At 34.2% G+C, this 25,545-nt stretch overlaps 2 protein-coding genes across 3 annotated transcripts in view; both read left to right on the top strand.

Annotated features, from left to right (window-relative positions):
• Positions 1-6,398, top strand: part of pals1a (protein associated with LIN7 1, MAGUK p55 family member a) — a 38,408-nt gene extending 32,010 nt beyond the window's left edge. For both annotated transcript variants that reach the window (XM_073827122.1, XM_073827123.1), the window contains 3 exons: positions 340-542; positions 801-911; positions 4,243-6,398. In XM_073827122.1, coding sequence (XP_073683223.1) covers positions 340-542; positions 801-911; positions 4,243-4,419 — 491 coding nt within the window. In that variant the 3' untranslated portion in view covers positions 4,420-6,398. The remainder of the gene's footprint in view (positions 1-339; positions 543-800; positions 912-4,242) is intronic.
• Positions 6,399-8,682: 2,284 nt separating this feature from the next.
• Positions 8,683-20,287, top strand: eif2s1a (eukaryotic translation initiation factor 2, subunit 1 alpha a). The gene is made up of 7 exons (XM_073827210.1): positions 8,683-8,821; positions 9,099-9,346; positions 9,428-9,507; positions 15,771-15,922; positions 15,995-16,199; positions 19,531-19,674; positions 19,792-20,287. Exons 2-7 carry the CDS (start codon positions 9,106-9,108, stop codon positions 19,915-19,917), a joined length of 948 nt encoding a protein of 315 aa, XP_073683311.1. The 5' UTR covers positions 8,683-8,821; positions 9,099-9,105; the 3' UTR covers positions 19,918-20,287.
• The last annotated feature ends 5,258 nt before the right edge of the window (positions 20,288-25,545 follow it).

The following is a 25,545-nucleotide window of genomic DNA, read 5'->3' as shown; positions in this document are numbered from 1 at the left end:
AAAAAAAAAAAAGATATTCTCAGATTATGTAATCCGTATGAAACATGCATATGGGCGCATCACTTCAGAGCTGACGAGTCAGTGTTGCCGAATTTAAGGCGAAAACCAGTAGTATATCAATAAATTACTAAAATGTTAATCCTGACATTTATAACCATTACTTTTTAAAAAGCTAATTATTATGATTTAAATGGTTTATTAATAAACATGCAATTAGATGACTAATGCTTAAAATAAACGACTACTAGTCGACCAGAAAAATCTTTAGGTCAAGGGCAGCCCTAGTTTTACTCTGTTTTATTCTTTAATGTCCTGAGCAACAAACTCTCTTTGCTGCAGACACCACACGAAGCCGGCGTGATATCGAGGTGAATGGCCGTGATTATCACTTTGTGACTCGTCAGGCCTTTGAGATGGACTCTGCGGCAGGGAAGTTCATAGAGTCTGGAGAGTTTGAAAAGAACCTCTACGGCACCAGCACAGACTCAGTCCGACAAGTCATCAACACGGGCAAAATCTGCCTCCTCTGTGTACACACTCAGGTGAGATGGACCACTCAAAACACCTTAGAAACAATGCCTTAGCACAGGGTTAAGCAGTTGTGTTCCTGGAAGCCACTTTACTCCAGAGTTGAAAGCCTTTAGTGGTCTTGAAGACCTTTATTTGGTTGCTGGAAGGTGGCCTCTAGGAGCAGAATTGCACACCTCTGCCTTAGCATTTTGGCAACCAATTTTGCAAACCAAGTACGTCCTGCATTTCCTTGAGGATTGTTGGTATTAATTTCCTCTCTCTCTTTTAAGTCTTTAAAGGTGTTGCGCAGCTCGGACCTCAAGCCCTACATTATCTTCATTGCTCCTCCATCCCAGGAGCGATTGAGAGCCCTCTTAGCAAAAGACAACAAAAACCCAAAGGTAAACATCAGCCCTGAAAGATAAGCTCGTAGGAGCTATTCACATAGACCATGTTTTTGCATTCCACTGTGCTGATTTTCCATTGTTTTTCTACGTAAACCTGCTAGATGGACATCTTAGGCCCAATCCCAATTCTATTTTCTACCCCTTCGCCTACCCCTCGCCCCTTCCCCTTGTCCCTTGAAACAAAGTGTAAAGGGGAAGGGCTAAAATATTCCCCCTAAGAAATGGGACACCACTACAACACTGTTATACGTCATCATGGGTTGTCGCTAGTTCCTAATGTTACGTCAGAGGACATGCGCAGATGTTTATCACTCATTCCAAGATGTCAAAATGTTGTCATGTTTCAAAAAGTACAAATGTACGGTGTACGCACCGTTCATTCACATGTGGCCGTAAGCAAAACAAACAACGCATTATCACATGCGCGGCAAATTGCTAATCAGTGTAGTGGTGCCTGGAGAAGTATATATGCTTCATTTGTGAATTTCGTTTTCAACTTTCTATTTGAACGCGTTCGTTTTCTGGATCCTTGGACTAAAATGTTTACAGGGGTTCACTTGTTTAAGAAATTTCTGATTGTAAAAATCAGCTTCTTTTTATTTGTAAGGTATCGTTTTTATTATTATGTACTGATTTAAATTACTGGTGCGGTAGACGTATCGGGCGCAGGTGCATTAGGCGCAATCATCAAATACATTTCAAAGCAAGCCGGCTCCACGGTCCTGACTGCATCATCAAATTTTAAAACCAACACACACTAATTTATTGAAAAACATAAGGTTTATTCGTTGTTTCTCTTTTAACTTTGGTCAGTTTGCAGAGAAAAAGGTACATACAAAAAGAGATGAATTAACAGAATCTGAGGTAGCCCCTATTTTTTCCACTTACTAAAGAAAAAAAAAACTGACCTAGGCTACATATCTGACCTATCTGATCACAAAGTGCATAAAACAAAGTAGTGCAGAGTAGTAGGCTCTTAGAAATAACATTTGTTTCCTTTTGAAACAAAATAAACAAATTGCACACATTTGACCCAGGAACATCTCAAAGTGCATAAAATAAAAAGTGCAGTTTTCACAACTATAACAACACTGAGGGAACATATTTTAAATCACCATGTGTGATTAGGCATGCCTCTGTTACGCATCCCACATTATATTGATGTATTGTAGGCTACAGTTACCCTGCTGACTTAGTGGGACATTTTTTGTTTTGAACGAGAGCAGTGACTTTAGGCTCGTAAGTTGTCAATGCAATTCGAAGGTATGCGGAATAAGCGGTGTTGGAGGCTTGATGTGGAGCGAATAAAATTAATTATAGCCATAACGCTGTCCATTGTCGTTTTGAGTTCCCCGCTTAGTTTTGCGCACAACACCTCCTGATGCACAATGCAGTGTAAGGAGATCAACTGAGGTGCAACAGCGGACCAACGTGCTGCCAAACCATTCACTTTCCATGTCATGGACGGAGCCCCATCTGTCACAAGCATGCACACACGCTTCATATCCAGACCTATTGTCTTTAAAAAAGGCGGAAATTTTCTATATAGACTATATAGCCAGTTGTGTGTCCTTCTAACGGCAGTAGGCCGAGCAGCTCCTCTCGGAAGCATTTGCCATCAAAAAAACGGACATATATGCACAACTGAGCAGTATCAGTTTGATCTGTGGACTCATCTACTGCTATAGACATAGTATCAGCTTTCATCAGGTCTCCTAACAGCGTTTCATACACATCTGCAGCAAGAATTTCAACCCTACGAATGTTTGAAGTATCTGACAGGGGTACGGTTTTTTATAGCAGATACCACGCTCATTTTAATTGTATCGTCATTTATCACCTCATCCACGACAGCCAGCATACAGTCCTTCACGGTTTCAGAGTCTGTGAATGGCTTTTTCTTTTTTGCCAGTATCCAGGAAACACGAAGGGATGCTGCAGTAGCTCTCTCTTGGGCTGTGAATGACCGCACCATGCTAGTACTGCTCCGGTTGTAAGATGAGCCCTCTCTTGAGATCCCTCTGGAAAATTGGTGCGAAAAGTGTGGTGTTTCTCAACATGATGCCTCCACACATTGTAATCTTTAAGTACTCCAACGCACTCATTACAAATTAAACACATCGGTTTGGCGTTTGGATGTGGCGGTAAAATAAACAAGTATTTGTCAGTCCAGGCAGGGTTAAACTTACGGTTTTCATTGGCAATTTTACGTTTCAGTTTTGAGAAAGACATATTGATAGTATACTAAGCTACTACCAGCACGCTCTGCAATGTTTGCGTGTTGCAGGCTACGTAATTTACATAGGAATGCGCGTTTTTGACGGGACCATAGACATAATAAATACTTTATATTAATATAATATATATTTATATTAAATTATATTAAATAACAATTTATGAATAATATATATTAATTTATTATCTATGGGCGGAACCACGGGCTGGGCCACTCGAAGGTTGATTCTGGGCCGCCAATCGAATAGCCCTGCTGTAACATAACAAAATGTGGAAAAGTAAAGCGCTGCGAATACTTTCCGGATACACTGTACAAGTAAGGGATAATGTACAGGCAGCCGGTAGTTATCGCAGAAATAAGCCCCGACAGTGTGATCAGGACCCGACGCGAAGCGGAGGGTCTTGTTTCACACTGAAGGGGCTTATTTCGCGATAACTACCGGCTGCCTGTACATTATCCCGCTTATTACACGGCTACTTGCCACATAAGGAAAAAAACTGGACATGAATATGAATTTGAAACCTTTTATTGGCATATTTGTTTTAAATTAACATTTTTATCCTTCCGCGAAACGATATAGTACCACGTGACTAACATTCAAACTATGTACGTTAGTAAGACAATTTAAATAGATTAATGTCGAAATTTTCCATTGTTAATTGTGGTTGTCCAGTGTTTGTCACAAGATGGCGCCAAACGGTAATCTTTGTTGACACGGAGGGATTTTAAACATACAAGTAGTACCGGCTATGCGTTATTACTTTGGAGCGGTGATTATTTGAAAAGAACGAACCTGCAAATGTCTCAACTGACCAATCAGAATCAAGCATTCCAAAGAGCCGTGTAATAAGTCTTAATAACCGAGGTTCCCTTTAATTAATTTGGTGTTAGCATTTTAGGAAAACGAAAATCATTGCTCGGTTAAAATGACCAGAACACATCATGCTCTACATGTTCACGAAACATCTCAAGCCTTTGCATTTTTTTCCATTCCCCTGCACTCCATGTCGCATTTTAAACAAACCCTTTGAACTACTACTCCCATTCTCATGGTTTCACAACCTTTTTGTACTCCTCTCTCATTTTCAGCCTGAGGAGCTAAGAGACATCATCGAGAAGGCCCGTGAGATGGAGCAGAACTACGGCCACCTGTTTGACGCCGCCATCGTCAACTCCGACCTAGATAAGGCCTACCAGGAGCTCCTGCGTCTCATCAATAAACTAGACACTGAACCTCAGTGGGTCCCCTCATCCTGGCTGCGCTGAGATGAAGCCCACTCGCAGCGACCCCTCCACAGACAGGTGTAAATGAAGAGCAGACTCGTTTGTGAATCGCACACTCTCGCCTTCCATAGACTTGACTGACTGCCGCTGTTTTTACACTACAGGATTCAACACTAGATAAGGACACTACGCCCCCTCAGACCTTGCCAGAAGTGTCTGTCTGCGCTGCGCTGTCAGCAGGCTGAGGGAATGAGAGTTTTTATGTCATAACTCGTTTGATCATGGTGTGTTTTTCGAGTCCGGTTACCCACATTCCAGCGAGAGTTACCAGCACTTGGTGCAGCAGTAGAATTAGGGCTTCTATACTGCTTTTGATAACTATTTATGATTGTAAATATTCTATATGTATTTTTAAAGACGTTTTGGGAAGGAGGGTTTATGTTGTGGGAAAGCGTTCACCGTTTTAAAAGTCCAATGAGATAGTAGTTTGTGTTCCCTGACGTTATTAGTGGACGAGAGTACACTCTGTTCTCTCCGCTTTCACCCTGAAACGCTGATGTACAATGTTACAGGAACAACTCTTTCAAGCTTACAAGACACTAAAAGGGATAAATGTCAAAGCGACTGATGCCTTCTATCCCTGTGACGCTGCCTCCGTGTTCCTATGGCAAGCAACACTGTGATTGTGACAGAGCTTAATAGTACACTTCAGGTTTTTCGAGAGTTTTCAAGGCCACATCTGAACATAGGTGCAGGATGCAAGTGGCTAAATGTAAGTCTATGCTCTCTGTCTCAGTATTCACATGCACTTCCAGCACTCAGAAGTGTAACCAGTATTGTAAACAGTATTTAACAGCAATACAGCGAGGTTCACTTTCTGAGCGTCAGCACGGCCTAGTCTTAGTCAATGCTTCTGCACAATTTAAAATGTATGATTTGTTTTGCGATTGGATTTGAAGGTTCGGTGTTGTTTTTACCCATTTGAACATGAGCAAAGAGCTTGTGGTAATGCGCTACATTATTAGGATCTCATTAAATCTGCCAAGAAGAACATGTCCTGGTCATAATTCGCTCCAAAATCAAAAAGAAAAAATCTTTCATTTTCTTAATTAAATTTTTTTTTTTTTTTTTTTTTTTGACAATGTCTTTAAGTTTTGTTTTTTTCTCAAAATTCATTCAGTATGCAAAAAAAACTATTTTCTTTAAAAAATCATAATAATAAAGTGAAAATGCTGTTCAAAAATCTGCTGTTAGACTCTAATCTAAATCACTTTTGATAAAAACAAAAATGCAATAAAAAGTTTTGAAAAAATGCTTAATTTATATATATACATTTATATATATATATATATATACATATAACATTTTCTGTTTGGTTTTGGGGTGTAATTGTACCTGGACATGTTTAATGAGATTTTTTCCATTGGTTTTCATGACTTTGGATGATCAAAAGTATGAAACATCAGCTCCATGTTGAGGTGAGATGTATGCTTATGAATGCATGGATTTGCATTATGTTGATGTGCAAATGCTGGAAGTGAGAAACTCTTGATCTTGAAAGACAGACGGAAAGCTGTGTGCGTGTGTGCGTTTTTGTGCGATTGGTAACTATTTTAAAAGAAGGACTTTCAGTTATTGCAGACAAGTGTTATCTCCATAGCTGTTTCAAGCACACACTGGAAACAGCTTTACTGAGATTTGTTCTGCAGAACTGTTTTTACTATTGTTTTTTTTTCCTTAAGATAATCAATGTGTATTTAGAAAGCAACCTAAATATTTTTTTAATGTACAGAATAATAGCTCTGCTACTAGAAAACACACCGTTGAGGTTTTTACTCTTGTGCACTACACTTTGGTTTGTGTTGTGAGTGTGGACGGAGCCAGTAACCCGCTGTGCGACACCTCAGTCTCATGTGATCTAGTTACATGCCAGTCAATTAGGATTAATGAATGTAAAAGAAGAATCACCTTTCCTTCTCAACTGTTTTTGTATGAATTAAACAAGTGAATTAAAGCCCAGATTAATAGTGTTTGTCTCTTTTTCTTTATAGATGAGATTGTGTGTGTGTGTGTGTGTGTGTGTGCGCGTGTGCGTGTGCGTGTGCGTGTGCGTGTGTGTATTTATGGATAGATAGATATTTAAAACCAGTCTTAAGTAGCATGGGTATATTTGTTGCAATAGCCAGCAATACACTGAATGGGTCGAAATTATCAATTTTTCGTTTATGCCCAAAATCTTTAAAATATAAAAATCATGTTCCATTAAGATATTTTTGTAAATTTCCTACCATTAATACATAAAAACTTAGATTAGTAATATGCATTGCTACAACAACTTCATTGGACAACTTCAAAGGTGATTTTCTAAAAAAAAATTTGCACCCTCAGATTTCAGATATTCAAATAGTTGTATCTCAGCCAAATATTATCCTATCCTAACAAACCATACATGAATGGAAAGCTTATTTATTTGTGATGTATAAATCTTAATTTTAAAAAACTGACCCTTATTATTGAATTTGTGGTCCAGGGTCATATATATATATATAATCAGGGTGTCCGCAGGTCCTTAAAAAGTCTTAATGACTTAAATTCAGATTCGATAGGTCTTAAATTTTGGTCACATTACTTCTAAAATATCTTTGGTCTGACTAACCTAATGGCTGTTTACAGTCATTGGACAGAACAAGGATTCCCCCAAACCTTTCTTGTTTGTAAATTCATGAATGCATTTAAAACATTATTCTTATAACATTATTTATATATTACTTATTGCACTTGTAATTTTGCAGTGTAAATTATTTAATCTGCCTGGTAACAGCCCTATAGAATTCATTGTTGAAGTGTAATAATTTGAAATGAAAGGTGATGCATACATTTTTAAATTTTGAAAAAATAGGCCTTTATAAAGGTAAATAAAAAAAAAATATGATGATTTAAGTATGTTAAAGTTGAACACTGGTGAAAATATTGCTTATAAAATATTTTTGTGTGGAATATTGTCTGCTGATATGGAAAGTTCACTATATTTTAGTAATAAATCTCATTAATGGCATTTTAGTTTTTAAATTTAGTTTTCTTTTTACATCCACCACATTAAATATTACATATACTTTATGTATGTAATATAATGTGTATTTCCATTACAGGTTTAGGTCTTAAATTTCATATAAGGTGGTATTTAAAAAGGCTTAAATTTCACCTGTTCATATCTGTAGAAACCCTGTGTATTTATATAGCTTAATTACTAAAATTAAAATAAAGAGCAAATCTTAGCAATCCTAAAAATAATATATAATTCATCAAATTTCAGTAATTAACCTTATGTGTGTGTATATATATATATATACACACAAATTACAATAAAATGCTAATTTTTGCAATCCTAAAAATATGAATAATATTCTGTAAGTTTTTTTTTTTTTTACTGAAATTAAAATAAACAAATCTTAGCAATCCTAAAAATTATATATATAAGCTTAATTACTCTGAAATTTAAATAAAGTGCAAATCTTCGCAATAATATTCTGTAAGATTTTTTTTTTTTTTAATGAATACATTTATTCAGCAAGGAAGCATTACAATTGTCAAAATTATATTTTTCAAACAAATGTGTTTCTTTTGAACTTTCTATTCAGCAAAAATGTTCACAAAACAATAATGTAACAACTGTTTTCAATCTTTATGACAGATTTTTTTAGCAGCAAATCAGCATATTAGAATGATTTCTGAAGGACCATGTGACTGAAGTAATAATGCTAAAAATTCAGCTTTATATCACAGGAATAAATGACATTAAAATATGCATTTTAAATTTTAGTAGGCTAATGTTTTGCAATACAGTTTTACTGTATTTCATTTTTTTTTTTTTTATTCAGCCTTGGTTTATTATTGTGGGGGGTTTAAAAAAATGCTCAAACTCATATTTGCTAACACGTTACAATAAGGTTCAATAGTTAACTAAATTAGTTCTTAGTTAATGTTAATTTCAGCATTTACTAATGCCTTATTAAAATCAAAAGTTGCTTGTTAACATTAGTTAATACACTGTGAACCACGTATATTAACAATAAACGACTGTATTTAATTAACTAACATTAACAAATATTAATACACAGTGTAATAAATGTATTGTTCATTGTTCGTTCATGTTAGTTAATACATTAACGAGTGTTAACAAATAACATCTTACTGTGAATTTTTTTAGGCTCGTTGGCCGGTCAGTCGCCTCCGAATCACAAGATGGCGACACAGAGCAACTTAACACGCCAAGAACAAAAGAATGACTTCCTGTTCCGCCTGACTTTTCAACATGCTGATGAAGTAGACAGCAGAGAAACCGCTGTTCAGCTTTCTTTACATTTTGTGTATACATACGCTTGGATTTTCACCATCAAATTAAGGACATTAAGTAAACTCTACTACACATTTCTCCTTCATATCGGTAAGTGAAAGAGTATAGTTGTAGTGACAGGAAGTGGTGTTCAACTGTGTCATTTACTTCATCACTTGTTTATAAATACTTTTTAGTAAACCGTATGTTTGATGGACAGTTTTTGTGTCTCTATTCTTAACGCAGAAGTTTCTCTTACATATATGTATATATAAAATAACTGTTTACCTGAGAAGCTTTGTGTTGTACATCCTTCGGCTGTAGCTCAAATCCTAGTGAGCTTTCTACACAGACAGCATCCTCACATTAGACTTTTCCCCTTTGCTAGGAACAAGATGCCTGGACTCAGTTGTAGATTCTACCAGCACAGGTTTCCAGAAGTGGAAGATGTGGTGATGGTCAATGTCAGATCCATAGCAGAGATGGGTGCCTATGTGAGTCTACTGGAGTATAACAACATTGAGGGGATGATCCTGCTCAGTGAACTCTCCAGGAGACGAATCCGATCCATCAACAAACTCATCCGCATTGGGCGCAACGAATGTGTGGTGGTTATTCGTGTGGATAAAGAGAAAGGTATGGCTGTGTTTGAAAGCTGTGTTTCTTGCTTTTTTGATCCGTTCCTCCTTTTAACCTGTGATATCCATATTCCCACAGGCTACATTGATTTATCCAAAAGAAGAGTATCACCTGAAGAGGCCGTTAAATGTGAGGACAAGTTCACAAAATCTAAGACGGTGAGTCTTCCACATTTAGCTGTCAAACAGCACTCATCAGTGTCAAAATAACTGATGGCCAATCAAATTTGAAGTCTATGGAAGCCCGTTTCCGCCACTGAGTAATTTGTGATTTGTTCTCACAATTTTTTTTCCTCAGAATTGTGAGATATAAACTCACAATTGCAAGTTATGAAGTCAGAATTGTAAGATATGAACTCACAATTCTGACTTTTTCCTGCAATTGCAACTTTGCATCTCACAATTCTGACTTGTTCTTGCAAATGAGAGTTTGTCTTGCAGTTCTGACTTTTTTCTCAGAGTTGTGAGATGAAAGCTTGCAATTGTGAGTTATAAAATCCAGTTCTGAGAAGAAAAAAAAGACTGATTATAACAGAATTGAATTTATATCTCACAATTTTGACTTGCCTTGCAATTGCGACTTTATTTTTTGCAATTTTGAGTTTATATCTAGCGATTCTGACTTAATACAGGGCTCTACAGTGCGACCATCTCACTCGCATTTGCAACTGAAAACTACTGCGTGCGACTATAAAAAATATTTAGTGCGACTGACCTGATCAGCATATTTGTGTTTGTGTTGAGCGGAGCTTCATTTTGCAAAGTTGCCTAATGTATCACAGACACATTTCACGAATCCTTTCATAAAGTGTAGAGAGAGTGTAAATAAGAGGTTGATTGTGGAGTGTAGAGAGCTTCGTTGATTATAATAGAACTTTGTGAGATTGCGAGAACTAAGATGAGTGACAGCTTTTAACGATTTGGTAAATGGGATATTGATTCAAAACAATAGTTTATTAAACAGACAGTTAATATTAAGTGACTTACATTGTTACTTACAAACATTATTGCTTGATTTTACTCTATTTCGTCATCAAAAATTGTCTGAAACAAGTTGCAACTGAGCCGCTGCACATCTCCATTCAAACACAGCAGTGTTTCTTTTATAAATGAACTCACGTTTTTAAACAAATCTAGGACCTCATTGATTAAATTTCCAATTTATAAAGACAGTCACTTGCTTTATTCCTGAATCAGCCGTGTAACGAATCAAATTAATTATATGATTCAGTAATTAAATCAGTGTCTTGCTGTCACTTGCTGTAAAAGTTTCACTTTTAAAGTATCCCTTTAGTTATTTAAATCATTTATTTGTTTCTGTATTTCAAATTTTGTATTTAAAACATTATTTTCAACATGACTTTATGAATTTGATTGCACTCATGCCACCTCTGAGCCTCATTAAACATATAAAAAAAACCTACAAGCCACTTTTGTGTTATTCTGTGCCACTTCTGTAGTACAAATTAATTTTGTTAATACTTATTTCATTTGATTGGTAACTTAATATTATTCTACATGTTCTTATTCTGTTGTTTTAATTAGAAATTTTAAAGAGATTTTACTTCACTGTAAAATATCACCTTATAATGGAAATGCTCATTTCTGATTAGATTTTTTTGATTATTGATTAGAAGGTGCTCCTTAAATTTTGACTGTGCTCCTGAATTTAAGTTAGGAGCACAAGTACAAGAAAAGTAAGCATAGAGCCCTGTGATAACTCAGTTCTGAGGGGAAAAAAAAGTCAGAATTGCAAGACAAACTCGCAATTGCAATTAAAAAAGTCAGAATTGCGAGATAAAATTTCGCAATTGCAGGGAAAAGTCAGAATTGCGAGTTATCCTGCATATTGTGAGTCATGTCATTTCACCTCTGCTCAGAATGCTTTTATGACGCGAGATTAATGTAAACAGCCCACTGTAAACACCCTTGTAATGTGCTTCAACCTTTTCGAATTGTATGAATGGTTATTTTAGGTTCAAGTGTGTGTAAGGATTTGGAAACAAGCAGAGCACAGCTGTTTAAAAGCAAGCAGTGTCATCTGGTGTTCAAAACTAAGCTCAGAATCGATTTGAGAAAGAATCGCGATGTGTTCAGAAAATCTCATGCTGAATCATTTCTCGATTCGCGTTGCAACGATTTTTCGTCCAATCTCTACTTTATATCTAGCGATTCTGACTTAATAACTCACAATTGTGCGTTTATTTCTCAGTTCTGAGAAAAAAAGTCAATTGCGAGACAAACTCGGAATTGCGATTTAAAAAAAACAAAAAAAAAACATTAGAATTGCAAAATACAAAGTCGCAATTTTAGGGGGGAAAAAGACTCAGAATTGCGAGAAACTCGCAATTGCACTAAAAAAAAGTTAGAATTGCAAGATACAAAGTCGCAAGTGCGAGTTTATATCTTGCCTATCTGACTTTATTTCTAGCAATTCTGACTTAATAACTCACAATTGTGCGTTTATTTCTCAGTTCTGAGAAAAAAAGTCAATTGCAAGACAAACTCGCAATTGCGATTTAAAAAAAAAAAAAAAAGTTAGAATTGCAAAATACAAAGTCGCAATTTTAGGGGGGAAAAAAGTCAGAATTGCGAGAAAAACTCGCAATTGCACTAAAAAAAAGTTAGAATTGCAAGATTCAAAGTCGCAATTTTAGGGAAAAAAAAGTCAGAATTGTGAGGAAAAACTCAATTGCACTAAAAAAAGTTAGAATTGCAACATACAAAGTCGCAATTTTAGGGGGGAAAGTCAGAATTGCGAGAAACTCGCAATTGCACAAAAAAAAGGATTGCAAGATACAAAGTCGCAATTTTAGGGAAAAAAAAGTCAGAATTGCGAGAAAAACTCGCAATTGCACAAAAAAAAGTTAGAATTGCAAGATACAAAGTCGCAATTGCGAGTTTATATCTTGCAATTCTGACTATATCTAGCAATTCTGACTTAATAACTCACAATTGTGCGTTTATTTCTCAGTTCTGAGAAAAAAAGTCAATTGCGAGACAAACTCGCAATTGCGATTTAAAAAAAAAAAAGGTTAGAATTGCAAACTACAAAGTCGCAATTTTAGGGGGAAAAAAAGTCAGAATTGCGAGAAACTCGCAATTGCACTAAAAAAAAGTTAGAATTGCAAGATACAAAGTCGCAATTGCGAGTTTATATCTTGCAATTCTGACTTTATTTCTCAAAATTGTGAGTTTATATCCTGCAATTCTGACTATATCTAGCAATTCTGACTTAATAACTCACAGTTGTGCGTTTATTTCTCAGTTCTGAGAAAAAAAAGTCAATTGCAAGACAAGCTCGCAATTGCGGTTTAAAAAAAAAAAAAAGGTTAGAATTGCAAAATACAAAGTCGCAATTTTAGGGGGGAAAAAAGTCAGAATTGCGAGAAAAACTCGCAATTGCACTAAAAAAAAGTTATAATTGCAAGATTCAAAGTCGCAATTTTAGGGAAAAAAAAAGTCAGAATTGTGAGGAAAAACTCAATTGCACTAAAAAAAGTTAGAATTGCAACATACAAAGTCGCAATTTTAGGGGGGAAAGTCAGAATTGCGAGAAACTCGCAATTGCACAAAAAAAAGGATTGCAAGATACAAAGTCGCAATTTTAGGGGAAAAAAAGTCAGAATTGCGAGAAAAACTCGCAATTGCACAAAAAAAAGTTAGAATTGCAAGATACAAAGTCGCAATTGCGAGTTTATATCTTGCAATTCTGACTATATCTAGCAATTCTGACTTAACTCACAATTGTGCGTTTATTTCTCAGTTCTGAGAAAAAAAGTCAATTGCGAGACAAACTCGCAATTGCGATTTAAAAAAAAAAGGTTAGAATTGCAAAATACAAAGTCGCAATTTTAGGGGGAAAAAAAGTCAGAATTGCGAGAAACTCGCAATTGCACTAAAAAAAAGTTAGAATTGCAAGATACAAAGTCGCAATTGCGAGTTTATATCTTGCAATTCTGACTTTATTTCTCAAAATTGTGAGTTTATATCCTGCAATTCTGACTATATCTAGCAATTCTGACTTAATAACTCACAATTGTGCGTTTATTTCTCAGTTCTGAGAAGAAAAAGTGAGAAAAACTCGCAATTGCACTAAAAAAAAGTTAGAATTGCAAGATACAAAGTCGCAATTGCGAGTTTATATCTTGCAATTCTGACTTTATTTCTCAAAATTGTGAGTTTATATCCTGCAATTCTGACTATATCTAGCAATTCTGACTTAATAACTCACAGTTGTGCGTTTATTTCTCAGTTCTGAGAAAAAAAAGTCAATTGCAAGACAAGCTCGCAATTGCGGTTTAAAAAATAAATAAAAAAAGGTTAGAATTGCAAAATACAAAGTCGCAATTTTAGGGGGGAAAAAGTCAGAATTGCGAGAAACTCGCAATTGCACACAAAAAAAGTTAGAATTGCAAGATACAAAGTCGCAATTGCGAGTTTATATCTTGCCTATCTGACTTTATTTCTAGCAATTCTGACTTAATAACTCACAATTGTGCGTTTATTTCTCAGTTCTGAGAAAAAAAGTCAATTGCAAGACAAACTCGCAATTGCGATTTAAAAAATAAAAAGGTTAGAATTGCAAAATACAAAGTCGCAATTTTAGGGGGAAAAAAAGTCAGAATTGCGAGAAACTCGCAATTGCACTAAAAAAAAGTTAGAATTGCAAGATACAAAGTCGCAATTGCGAGTTTATATCTTGCAATTCTGACTTTATTTCTCAAAATTGTGAGTTTATATCCTGCAATTCTGACTATATCTAGCAATTCTGACTTAATAACTCACAATTGTGCGTTTATTTCTCAGTTCTGAGAAGAAAAAGTGAGAAAAACTCGCAATTGCACTAAAAAAAAGTTAGAATTGCAAGATACAAAGTCGCAATTGCGAGTTTATATCTTGCAATTCTGACTTTATTTCTCAAAATTGTGAGTTTATATCCTGCAATTCTGACTATATCTAGCAATTCTGACTTAATAACTCACAGTTGTGCGTTTATTTCTCAGTTCTGAGAAAAAAAAGTCAATTGCAAGACAAGCTCGCAATTGCGGTTTAAAAAATAAATAAAAAAAGGTTAGAATTGCAAAATACAAAGTCGCAATTTTAGGGGGGAAAAAGTCAGAATTGCGAGAAACTCGCAATTGCACACAAAAAAAGTTAGAATTGCAAGATACAAAGTCGCAATTGCGAGTTTATATCTTGCCTATCTGACTTTATTTCTAGCAATTCTGACTTAATAACTCACAATTGTGCGTTTATTTCTCAGTTCTGAGAAAAAAAGTCAATTGCAAGACAAACTCGCAATTGCGATTTAAAAAATAAAAAATAAAGGTTAGAATTGCAAAATACAAAGTCGCAATTTTAGGGGAAAAAAAAGTCAGAATTGCGAGAAAAACTCGCAATTGCACTAAAAAAAAGTTAGAATTGCAAGATACAAAGTCGCAATTTTAGGGAAAAAAAGTCAGAATTGTGAGGAAAAACTCTCAATTGCACTAAAAAAAGTTAGAATTGCAAGATACAAAGTCGCAATTTTAGGGGGGAAAGTCAGAATTGCGAGAAACTCGCAATTGCACAAAAAAAAGGATTGCAAGATACAAAGTCGCAATTTTAGGGAAAAAAAGTCAGAATTGTGAGAAACTCGCAATTGCACTAAAAAAAGTTAGAATTGCAAGATACAAAGTCGCAATTGCGAGTTTATATCTTGCAATTCTGACTTTATTTCTCAAAATTGTGAGTTTATATCCTGCAATTCTGACTATATCTAGCAATTCTGACTTAATAACTCACAGTTGTGCGTTTATTTCTCAGTTCTGAGAAAAAAAAGTCAATTGCAAGACAAGCTCGCAATTGCGGTTTAAAAAATAAATAAAAAAAGGTTAGAATTGCAAAATACAAAGTCGCAATTTTAGGGGGGAAAAAGTCAGAATTGCGAGAAACTCGCAATTGCACACAAAAAAAGTTAGAATTGCAAGATACAAAGTCACAATTTTAGGGAAAAAAAAGTCAGAATTGCGAGAAAAACTCGCAATTGCACTAAAAAAAAGTTAGAATTGCAAGATACAAAGTCGCAATTGCGAGTTTATATCTTGCAATTCTGACTTTATTTCTCAAAATTGTGAGTTTATATCCTGCAATTCTGACTATATCTAGCAATTCTGACTTAATAACTCACAATTGTGCGTTTATTTCTCAGTTCTGAGAAAAAAAGTCCGAGATAGAAAGTCGCAGTTACCTTTTTTTATTTTTTATTCAGTGGCGGAAACGGGCTTCCATAGAAGTTTGACAGTGTTTTAAAGCTATTATTATCCTATTTTTGCCCTTAAGTCAATTCCACTTAGCAAGCTCAGTTCAATCTTTCTATTTCTAAAACCTTGTATATGGCCATGGTCTCATAGCTGTTGTATATTTGTATGTTGTTATAGGTTTACAGCATTTTGAGACATGTAGCTGAAGTCCTAGAGTACACTAAAGATGAGCAGCTGGAGAGTCTGTTCCAGCGAACCGCCTGGGTGTTTGATGAAAAGTACAAGCGGCCTGGATACGGCGCCTATGACATCTTTAAGCAGGCGGTGGCGTAAGTATCAAGCTTCGACTATGAAATGACTTGACTAAAATGACACAATTGTGTAAATTGCATTCTGTGTAGAGACCCGGCCATTTTAGATGGTCTGGATTTGACGGAGGAGGAAAGAGCTGTCCTGATTGACAACATCAACAGACGACTCACTCCGCAAGCTGTCAAAATAAGAGCGGACATTGAGGTGGCCTGCTATGGTTATGAGGGCATCGATGCAGTGAAAGATGCTTTGAAGGCTGGACTGAAATGTTCAACGGAGATTATGCCAATCAAGGTAGGAACGTTTTTGCTCTGCAATTCATACATACAGTGAATTGAATACATTAGCTATAGCCAACAAATACATTGGATGGGTCAAACTTGTTGATTTTTTTTTCTTTTATGCCAAAAATCTTTAGGATATTAAGTAAAGGTCATGTTCCATGAAGATATTTTATACATTTCTTAGAGTAAATATATCAAAGCTTAATTTATAATTGGTAATATGCATGGCTAAGAACATTATCTGGACAACTTTAACAGCAATTTTCTCAATATTTAGATTTTTTTACACCCTCAGATTCCAGATTTTCAAATAGTTGTATCAAATAATGTCCTATTCTTACAAACCATACAATAATCGAAAGCTTATTTATTCAGCTTTCAGATGTATAAATCTCAATTTTTAAAAAATGTACCCTTATGACTGGTTTTGTGGTCCATGGTTACAAATGATTTGGCATTTATTGTATTTATTGAAAGAGTGAGGGAGTTTAAAAAAAGAAATAAATTATTAGTGATTGAAAATGTTGGTCAGTCATGTGGATAAGGTTATTAAAGCTCTTAAATTTTTTTTTTTTTTAATGAAATGCAAGGTTACTTCAATTTATTAAATAATTTATGTATAATGTAAAATAATTAAAATAATTGAAATTTACATAAACTTTAAAAAAAATTTACATTCATGCTAAATAAAATATGATATATACATATTGCAGTAAGAACTTTTGTTTTTTTAAAGGATTTGATAAAAAAATACAGAAAAAAACTTTAATATTGTGAAATGTTAATGCAATTTAAAATACCAGTTTTGTATTTTAAAATATAATTTATGTGGTGCAAAGCAGAATTTTCAGCATCATTTAGGGCTGGGCGATATGGCTGAAAAATATATCACGATATCAGTGTTTCGTATCGGTCGATATCGATAATTATTGATATTTTTATGACCCATTTAAAATAAGGACCAGGAGAAAAATATATTACACTCAAGCATTTTTATTTTAAACTTAACCTGCCTCTGATCATAATCCCCTCAGTTATTAAGACAGAAATGTCAACAACCATTGAAAACTCAAATAAATAAAATGTAAACATAAGTCTAAAGTCACAATATACACTTAATTATCTCTTAATCCTCAATTCAAACCCCATTCATTGTCAATGAAGTGAATGGTTAAGCTAATGTATGGCCCAGAAGTACTACTTGACCACAGGTCAGAGGTTGTTGCAAAGTACTTGGCTGATAATATTTATTTCTGCACAGATTGCTGGTTGCCAGTAGCCAACATTACTTCTTTCCTGGTACTTTAGCCTATACTTTGTGTAATAACAAAAATATTTAAGTGAAAAAATAAGTCCAAAACATTCAACATTTTGAACAATAGGGCCTTACAATCTTTTTTTTTTTTTTTTCAGAAATTCTTGTTTTAATTTTTCTGATAATCAAATGAAAGCAAAATCACTGATTTATTTTTAAAAATAAAAATAAATGGAGCTTTACTGTTAAAATTAATACATAGAAGAAAAATTATATTCAGTTAAAAAAAAGGTTTAATAATAATAGTATTTTTTCAACAATTAAGTGGTGACTCTTTATTTTATTTTTTATCATATATATTGTTTTATGTAAATTATTTAAATGTGAACAAATAAACACCTACATCATACTGTACAAAGTAATACAAGACCAATATTGTTCTGTTACATGTTAAACCGCACTTTTATTTTGACAGGTTGCCGTGAAGTTTCAGTGTGTAATACAGTATGACAAAAAGTGACACTCACAGCAGCTTTGGAGATGTGTTTATTGGAGTTTGTCTGTTCATGTGAGATGCAAAGGCCAAAAATTAGCGGGAGCGTCAGGTGTGCTTCAGTATGAGTGTAGTGAAAATAAAGCGCGTCTCCTCCATTCATACATAGAGGCAAACGGAACATGCAGGATTCTTATTGAAACGGTCTTTTTGCATTTCAGTTTTCACAGACACTAGTCCATATCGCGATCTGAATTAATTAACAGACCAACTTTTGATTTATTGGTCCAAAAATCGACGAATTCCGCGGCATTCCGCCCTATAGTAAAGTCCGTTTTTATGAATGGAGTCCGCGATCCCGTCTGTGAGGAGACATTGTAAAAGCGCGATCATGTAGAGACAGAAATCACATGCCGTCGTGTAAATAAGATAAATAACATAAGGCTATTTAGTTTGTTTAATACAACAACTTGGACCCGTTCTGTAGGAAAGATAACCTTAACTTCTATTGTGATCTGGCGCTATGAACTGAACGTTAAAGGGGGGCTGGGCGGGCCGATGAAGAATACAAATTATCGAACGTTTTATCGAACACATTTTTTATTGATATCGATCTCTTGTCTATCGCGATATATATCGTTATCGTTTTATCGCCCAGCCCTAGCATCATTACTCTTCAGTGTCACATGATCCTTCAGAAATCACTTTAACATGCTGATTTATTATCAATGTTAGAAACAGTTGCTGAATAATATTTTTTTTGAACCTGTGATACTTTTTTTTTAGGATTTTTTGAATAAAATGTTTTAAAGAACAGCATTTATTCAAAATAGAAATCTTTTCTTACAATATAAGTAAATTTATCAATTTAACACGTCCTTGCTATATAAAACTATTAATTTTCTTTAAAAAAAAATAGAGAATTTTTTTTTTGAACAATAGTGTATATTGTTAAAGATTTTAAATAAATGCTTTTTTTTTTTTTTTAGTTTTATTCATAGAAGAATCCTGAAAAAAGTTTCACAGGTTCCAAAAAATACCAAGCAGCACAACTGTTTTCAGCATTGATGATAAATCAGCATATTAGAATGATTTCTGAAGTATCATGTGACACTGACGACTGGAGTTATGACTGAGGAAAATTCAGCTTTGCATTACAGAAATAAATTAAATTACAGTATATTAAAATAGAAAACCATTATTATAAATTGCAATAATATTTCACAATGTTGCTATTTCTTTCTCTGTATTTTTGATCAAATAAATGCAGCCTTGATGAGCATAAGAAACTTTTTGAAAAACTTTAAAAATCTTACTGATCCCAAACTTTTGAACAGCAGTATAACTATTTATGAAGTAAAAATGATTTAGAAAAATAAAATATATTTTAAAATGTTTTAAAAACATTGAGTATGCTTGAATTTCTGTAAGATGTTAAGGAAGTATGTACTTTTTACTTGTTACACCACAACATTTTCAGAATTACCTTATATAAACTTTTTTGTTGTTGTTATTTGAAAATGCTTCTGAAAACTTTCTTGTGACACTCCTTGTGATCCAGATTTCCTCACTATTTTCTTATTTTTGTTGCAGATCAACTTGATTGCTCCTCCACGCTATGTAATGACCACAACTACCCTAGAGCGCACAGAGGGCCTTTCTGTGCTCAATCAGGCCATGGCTGTCATTAAAGAGAGGATTGAAGAGAAGAGAGGCGTCTTCAACATTCAGATGGAGGTGAGAAATTATGATTTTTCAATTTTTTCTGGCAAGGAAACACTGCTGACTGATATAATCCAGTTTGCTGCTATAAATCTTGTATTAAATTGCATTTGACCTGCAATACCCCTGCAGCCAAAAGTGGTAACGGACACAGATGAGACAGAACTGGCTCGACAGTTAGAGCGGCTGGAGAGAGAGAATGCAGAGGTGGATGGAGACGATGATGCAGAGGAGATGGAGGCCAAGACTGAAGACTAGCTTGAAGAAACACAATAAACCAGCATTTCCATAATCGTTCAGGAGTTACAGTGAATTGTTTATCATAGTACAAGGACTGAAAAGCTATTGATGGAAAGCACTGCTTCCGTAATACCAAGCAGATTATGGGTGAATAGTGGCAGTGAAAGTGGAGTTGTGGGAGGAATGCCTTCCATGAACACTAGAGTTTTTTTGTGGAGTATTAATAATACAGATTTCTTTGCAACAGTGTGGTTGTTTTAAGTGACCTTCTGTCTCCAACCTCATTCAAGAAAGATGCAGCTTGTGGTGAAAAGAGTTTTCTTTATCAGAGTTTACTCATTGGTTGTGGATGCAGAACTAATAAAAACAAGCATTTTTTTTTTCCAAAGCATTTGTCGTCTTGAGTTTTTGTGTGTCTGCCTTCAATAAATGAATAGTATTTTAGAAGTTCTAAATTTTGGGCTCAGTGATGTATTAAATGTATCAGATGAGACAGCAATGACATTCATAAAATGACAACAGATTTTTCAATTATTATTTTCAATGAAATGTTGAATTTAATTTTCTTCTAAGAGTCCTGAAAAAATCATCTTTACCCTCACCAGCATAAATTACATTTCAAATATATAAAGTACAAAACAGTTATTTAAAAATATAATTGTTCACAAAATTAGTGTTATAGGGTATGTTTTTAACTTATAAATGCAGTCTAGCATGAGAGGCTGATACCAAACTTTATAAGCCTATTAGGAAATTTGTTTTATTGCAGTTATGCCAATTCTAGCATAAAAGCATTCAAAAGTTTATATATATATATATATATATATATATGCAATTCTGACTTTTTTCCTCATAATTGTGAGTTTATATCTCACAATTCTGACTTTCCTCCTCAGAATTACGATGTAAAATTGCAATTCTGATTTTTTCTCGTAATTGCGAGTTTATCTCGCATTTCTGACTTTTCTCAGAATTGAGATATAAACTTGCATTTCTGACTTTTTTTCAGAATTGTGATATAAACTTGCAATAATGACTTTTTAATCACAGTTCCGAGTTTATATCTTACAATTCTGACTTCTTTTCCTTCAGAATTGTGAGTTTATCTCACATTTCTGAATTTTTCCTCAGAATTGAGATATAAACTCGCAATTCTGACTTTTTTCTTGCAGTTCTGGCTTTTTTTTTCTCAGAACTGAGATATAAACTTGCATTTCTGACTTTTTTCTCACAGTTCTGGATTTTTTTTCTCAGAATTGAGATAACTTGTGTTTCTGACTTTTTTCTCACAGTTCTGGATTTTTTTTCCTCAGAATTGAGATAGCTTGTGTTTCTGACTTTTTTCTCACAGTTCTGGATTTTTTTTCCTCAGAATTGAGATAACTTGTGTTTCTGACTTTTTTCTCACAGTTCTGGATTTTTTTTCCTCAGAATTGAGATAACTTGTGTTTCTGACTTTTTTCTCACAGTTCTGGATTTTTTTTCCTCAGAATTGAGATAACTTGTGTTTCTGACTTTTTTCTCACAGTTCTGGATTTTTTTTCCTCAGAATTGAGATAACTTGTGTTTCTGACTTTTTTCTCACAGTTCTGGATTTTTTTTTCTCAGAATTGAGATAACTTGTGTTTCTGACTTTTTTCTCACAGTTCTGGATTTTTTTTCCTCAGAATTGAGATATAAACTCGCAATTCTGACTTTTTTTCTCACAGTTCAGGCTTTTTTTTCTCAGAATTGAGATATAAACTCGCAATTCTGACTTTTTTTCTCGCAGTTCAGGCTTTTTTTTCTCAGAATTGAGATATAAACTCGCAATTCTGACTTTTTTTCTCGCAGTTCAGGCTTTTTTTTTCTCAGAATTGAGATATAAACTTGCATTTCTGACTTTTTTTCAGAATTGTGATATAAACTTGCAATAATTACTTTTTAATCACAGTTCCGAGTTTATATCTTACAATTCTGACGACTTTTCCTTCAGAATTGTGAGTTTATCTCGCATTTCTGACTTTTTTTCTCACAGTTCTGGATTTTTTCTCTCAGAATTGAGATTTAAACTCGCAATTCTGACTTTTTTCTTGCAGTTCTGGCTTTTTTTTTTTCCTCAGAATTGAGATATAAACTTGCGTTTCTGACTTTTTCTCAGAATTGTAATAAACTCATAATTCTGACTTTTTTCCTTCAGAATGACATGGTATAATCTGACTTTAAGAATTGTGACATTAACTTGCAATTCTGACTTTTTTCCTCAGAATTACGTTATAAGCTTGCAATTCTGACTTTTTTCGCGCAATTACAAGTTTATATCTCGCATTTCTGACTTCTTTTTCTCAGAATTGTGATATAAACTTGCAATTCTGACTTTTTCACGCAATCGTGAGTTTATATCTTGCATCTTGTATCTTATATCTATATCTATTCTTACTTTTTTCCCCTTAGAATTGTGAGATATAAACTCGCGATTGGAAGTTAAAGTCCAATTTTGAGCGGAAAGACTGATATGTTTCTCAGAATAGAGGGTTTTGCACGATTTGGTCAGTTACCCGGATGCACGGCCATATTGGCGATACTCAGAGTCGGATGTAAACAACAGCTTGGATTGCATGTACTACTGAATATATTGTTCAGATAATTTATTGTGTGGAAGCTGCTAAATCATATAGAGAAGGACTTAGTAAGCAGGAAAAGGTGCAATATTTGGACAAACTAAGTTAGCAGGGTTAAAGTTAACATTAATTAAGATATTAGTCTAATATTTCACTCACCTGACTGGAAATAATAAGAACACACACGAATGTTGTGCAGATTCCTGCCCTGGAAATCCTGGTTAAGTTTGGCCAACCCCGAACGCCTTTTGTTCCTCAATTTTTGCACTCTTTTCCTTGATTTGTTATAACTTTTGGCAGTCTATAGTAAATGTTTTTCTTAGTCCCACCAATTAGTACAGTGTACATGACAATAATTTACTATTTTCAGCAACAATGATCAAATAAGCAAAATATGCAAGTTCCTTTCAGTGGCATACATTCAGTGCTGCCAATATGGCCGATAGATGATGCGTTTTGAAAACACTATAGTGCAAGTTCATATCTCACAATTATGACTTAAAATGCGCGTTATAAAGTCAGAACTGCGCAATTCTGAGAAAAAGTCTGAATTCTGAGTTTATATCTCACAATTCTTAACTTACAATTGCCAGTTACAATTCTGAGAAAAAAAGCTAAACTCGCAAATGCGAGGAAAAGGTTAGAATTGTTTGATAAAAAGTCGCAATTACCTTTTTTATGTTTTATTTAGTGGTGGAAACGGGCTTCCAGTTTTAGAATGATGTTGACTGTAAGAATAGCCATTCGTTTGGATCAATTTACTATCATAGGCTACTGGTTTATTTCACTGGTTCATGTTCCATTGCAGAGAAAGTGGCATGTTTCAACAACAACAAAAACCTTTAATGCAGCGATAGCATAAACCTCGGAAGATGAGGGTTTTCACAATTCACATCAGTGCCGTTCTAGACTCAGTGTGTAATTAAGTCTCCCATAGAAAGATGTCGCTGTTGTATCACAGTTTAGCCTGTAGGCTCAAACTAAAACGCTCATTTGTGAAGTTACATAGTCTTTTATTCAGGTCCTCAACATTATTAAACAAGCATTTTGCTTGTGTCTTTGCGTGGATGTCGTTAGACGAGGTCCCACCATCAAGCAGCTGCACGTCTGGAAGATTCCACATGTATTTGACAAACTCAGGTCAGCCTGAAAGTTTCAGTTATTTTTACACAGCATTTGTTGAGCATTTGTAGGACATTATGGTTATGGATACATACAGATGGTTTAATGCATTTGCCATAGTGTCTACTCAGAAGTTCGAATATCTCTGTACTGTTGCAGGTGTGCACAGGCTTGTCAACCTAAATGAGACTTTCAACCTTTTTTGCCTTCACATGAGAGAATATGTATGGCAGGAAGCCTGGAACATGCACTCATCTACTGTTCACAGAGCTATGATAAAGGTATTTTATGATTCTTTTAGTGTAGCCATTCATTCAGCGTACTTGTTTACATACAGGTGTGTTGTATATTTTCAGCTACTTTATATGTGTGCTTAGTGTTTTTATTAAGAACATTTGAAAATCATTTTAATTTCGCATTTAATCTAGAATTGTGTTTATATTTAAGTATAAGGGGATCTAAAGGTTTTAACATAATGAAAAACAAAAAACATAAATTTAAATAAATGTGACCCTGGAACACAAAACCAGTCTTAAGTAGCACAGGTATATTTGTAGCAACAGCCAAAAATACAATGTATGGGTCAAAATGTTCTTTTATTCCAGATCATAAGGATAGTAAGTAAAGATTATGTTCCATAAAGATATTTTGTACATTTTCTACTGTAAATATATCAAAACTTAATTTTTGAGTAGTAATACTAATAATACTAATAATTAGGTTTTAGGTGAAGGTTCTCATGTTATCTCATATTTTCATGCCATCGCAGGACTCTGAACTCTCACATCTGCATTTCTATCATCTCTGGAAGTATGAGTTTGAAGAAGAGTTCAGGTAAGAAACCATGGGAGAACTTGAGTTAAAAGTTATTACAAGTAAGAGCATCATTATATTAACCACTTGAAATGTTTGGGGCAGTAACTCTTTTTTGTAATGATTAATTAAATAAAAGAACAATACTTTTAATTACTCTTATTAAAGTTACAAAAGATTTCTATTTCAAATAAATGCTATTCTGTTCATCAAAGAATCATGAAACGAATTATGAAGTGTTACCAAAATAATTAACAGCACAAATGTTTTCAGCATTGATAATAACAAATGTTCAGCAAGTCAGCATATTAAAATGATTTCTGAAGGATCATGACACTAAAGACTGGGGTAATGATGCTGAGAATTCAGGTTGTCATCACAGAAATAAATTACATCCTAAAATATATTTAAAATAGCAAAAAGTTATTTTAAATTGGAATAATATTTCACAATGTCAGCGTTGGGGGTCACGCATTACAAGTAACACAAGTTACATAATAATGACTTTTTAACTTTTTTCCCCCATTTATTGATCAAAAGCTCTCCTGTCCCCACGTTGAGAGAAATTGTGAGTAAAATGTTACTTTAGTTCTAGAATAAATTTGAACATGCATTAATTCATCTCACTCACTAAAAAAACAGATACAGTATTCCTCAAAATGAATAAAAACAGTGAAATTCAACCCAAACCTGCAATAATTAAATATGTTAAATAATACAAATATCCTTCATGTATTTAATCCCATTTTATTAACCGACGTCTTTGCTTCTGACCTTAAATTAAAAAATTACTTTTTTCCTTTTTTTTTTATTGCTGAAGAGTTTAATTTTTTTTTCTTCTGCAGTCTACTGTACAGACATGAATTTACTTTTCTCTAAGCCTGAGGCTTTTGGTATGAAAAGGCTTTTACATTTGCCAAAAATAGAACTTTTTATATTAAAAACAAGCAAGCAAACACTGCCCAGATTTAAAAAGTAACGCAAAAGTAACGCATTACTTTCCATAAAAAGTACCTAGGTAACGTAATTAGTTACTTTTTAACTCAATATTGTAATGCATCACTTTTAAAAGTAACTTTCCCCAACACTGCACAATATTAATTTTTACTGC

The sequence above is a fragment of the Garra rufa genome, chromosome 21, assembly GCF_049309525.1.
Source record: "Garra rufa chromosome 21, GarRuf1.0, whole genome shotgun sequence".
In the NCBI taxonomy this organism is placed as follows: Eukaryota; Metazoa; Chordata; class Actinopteri; order Cypriniformes; family Cyprinidae; genus Garra; species Garra rufa.
The sequence above is the reverse complement of the archived record's forward strand: the minus strand, read 5'-3'. Positions and strand labels throughout refer to the sequence as shown.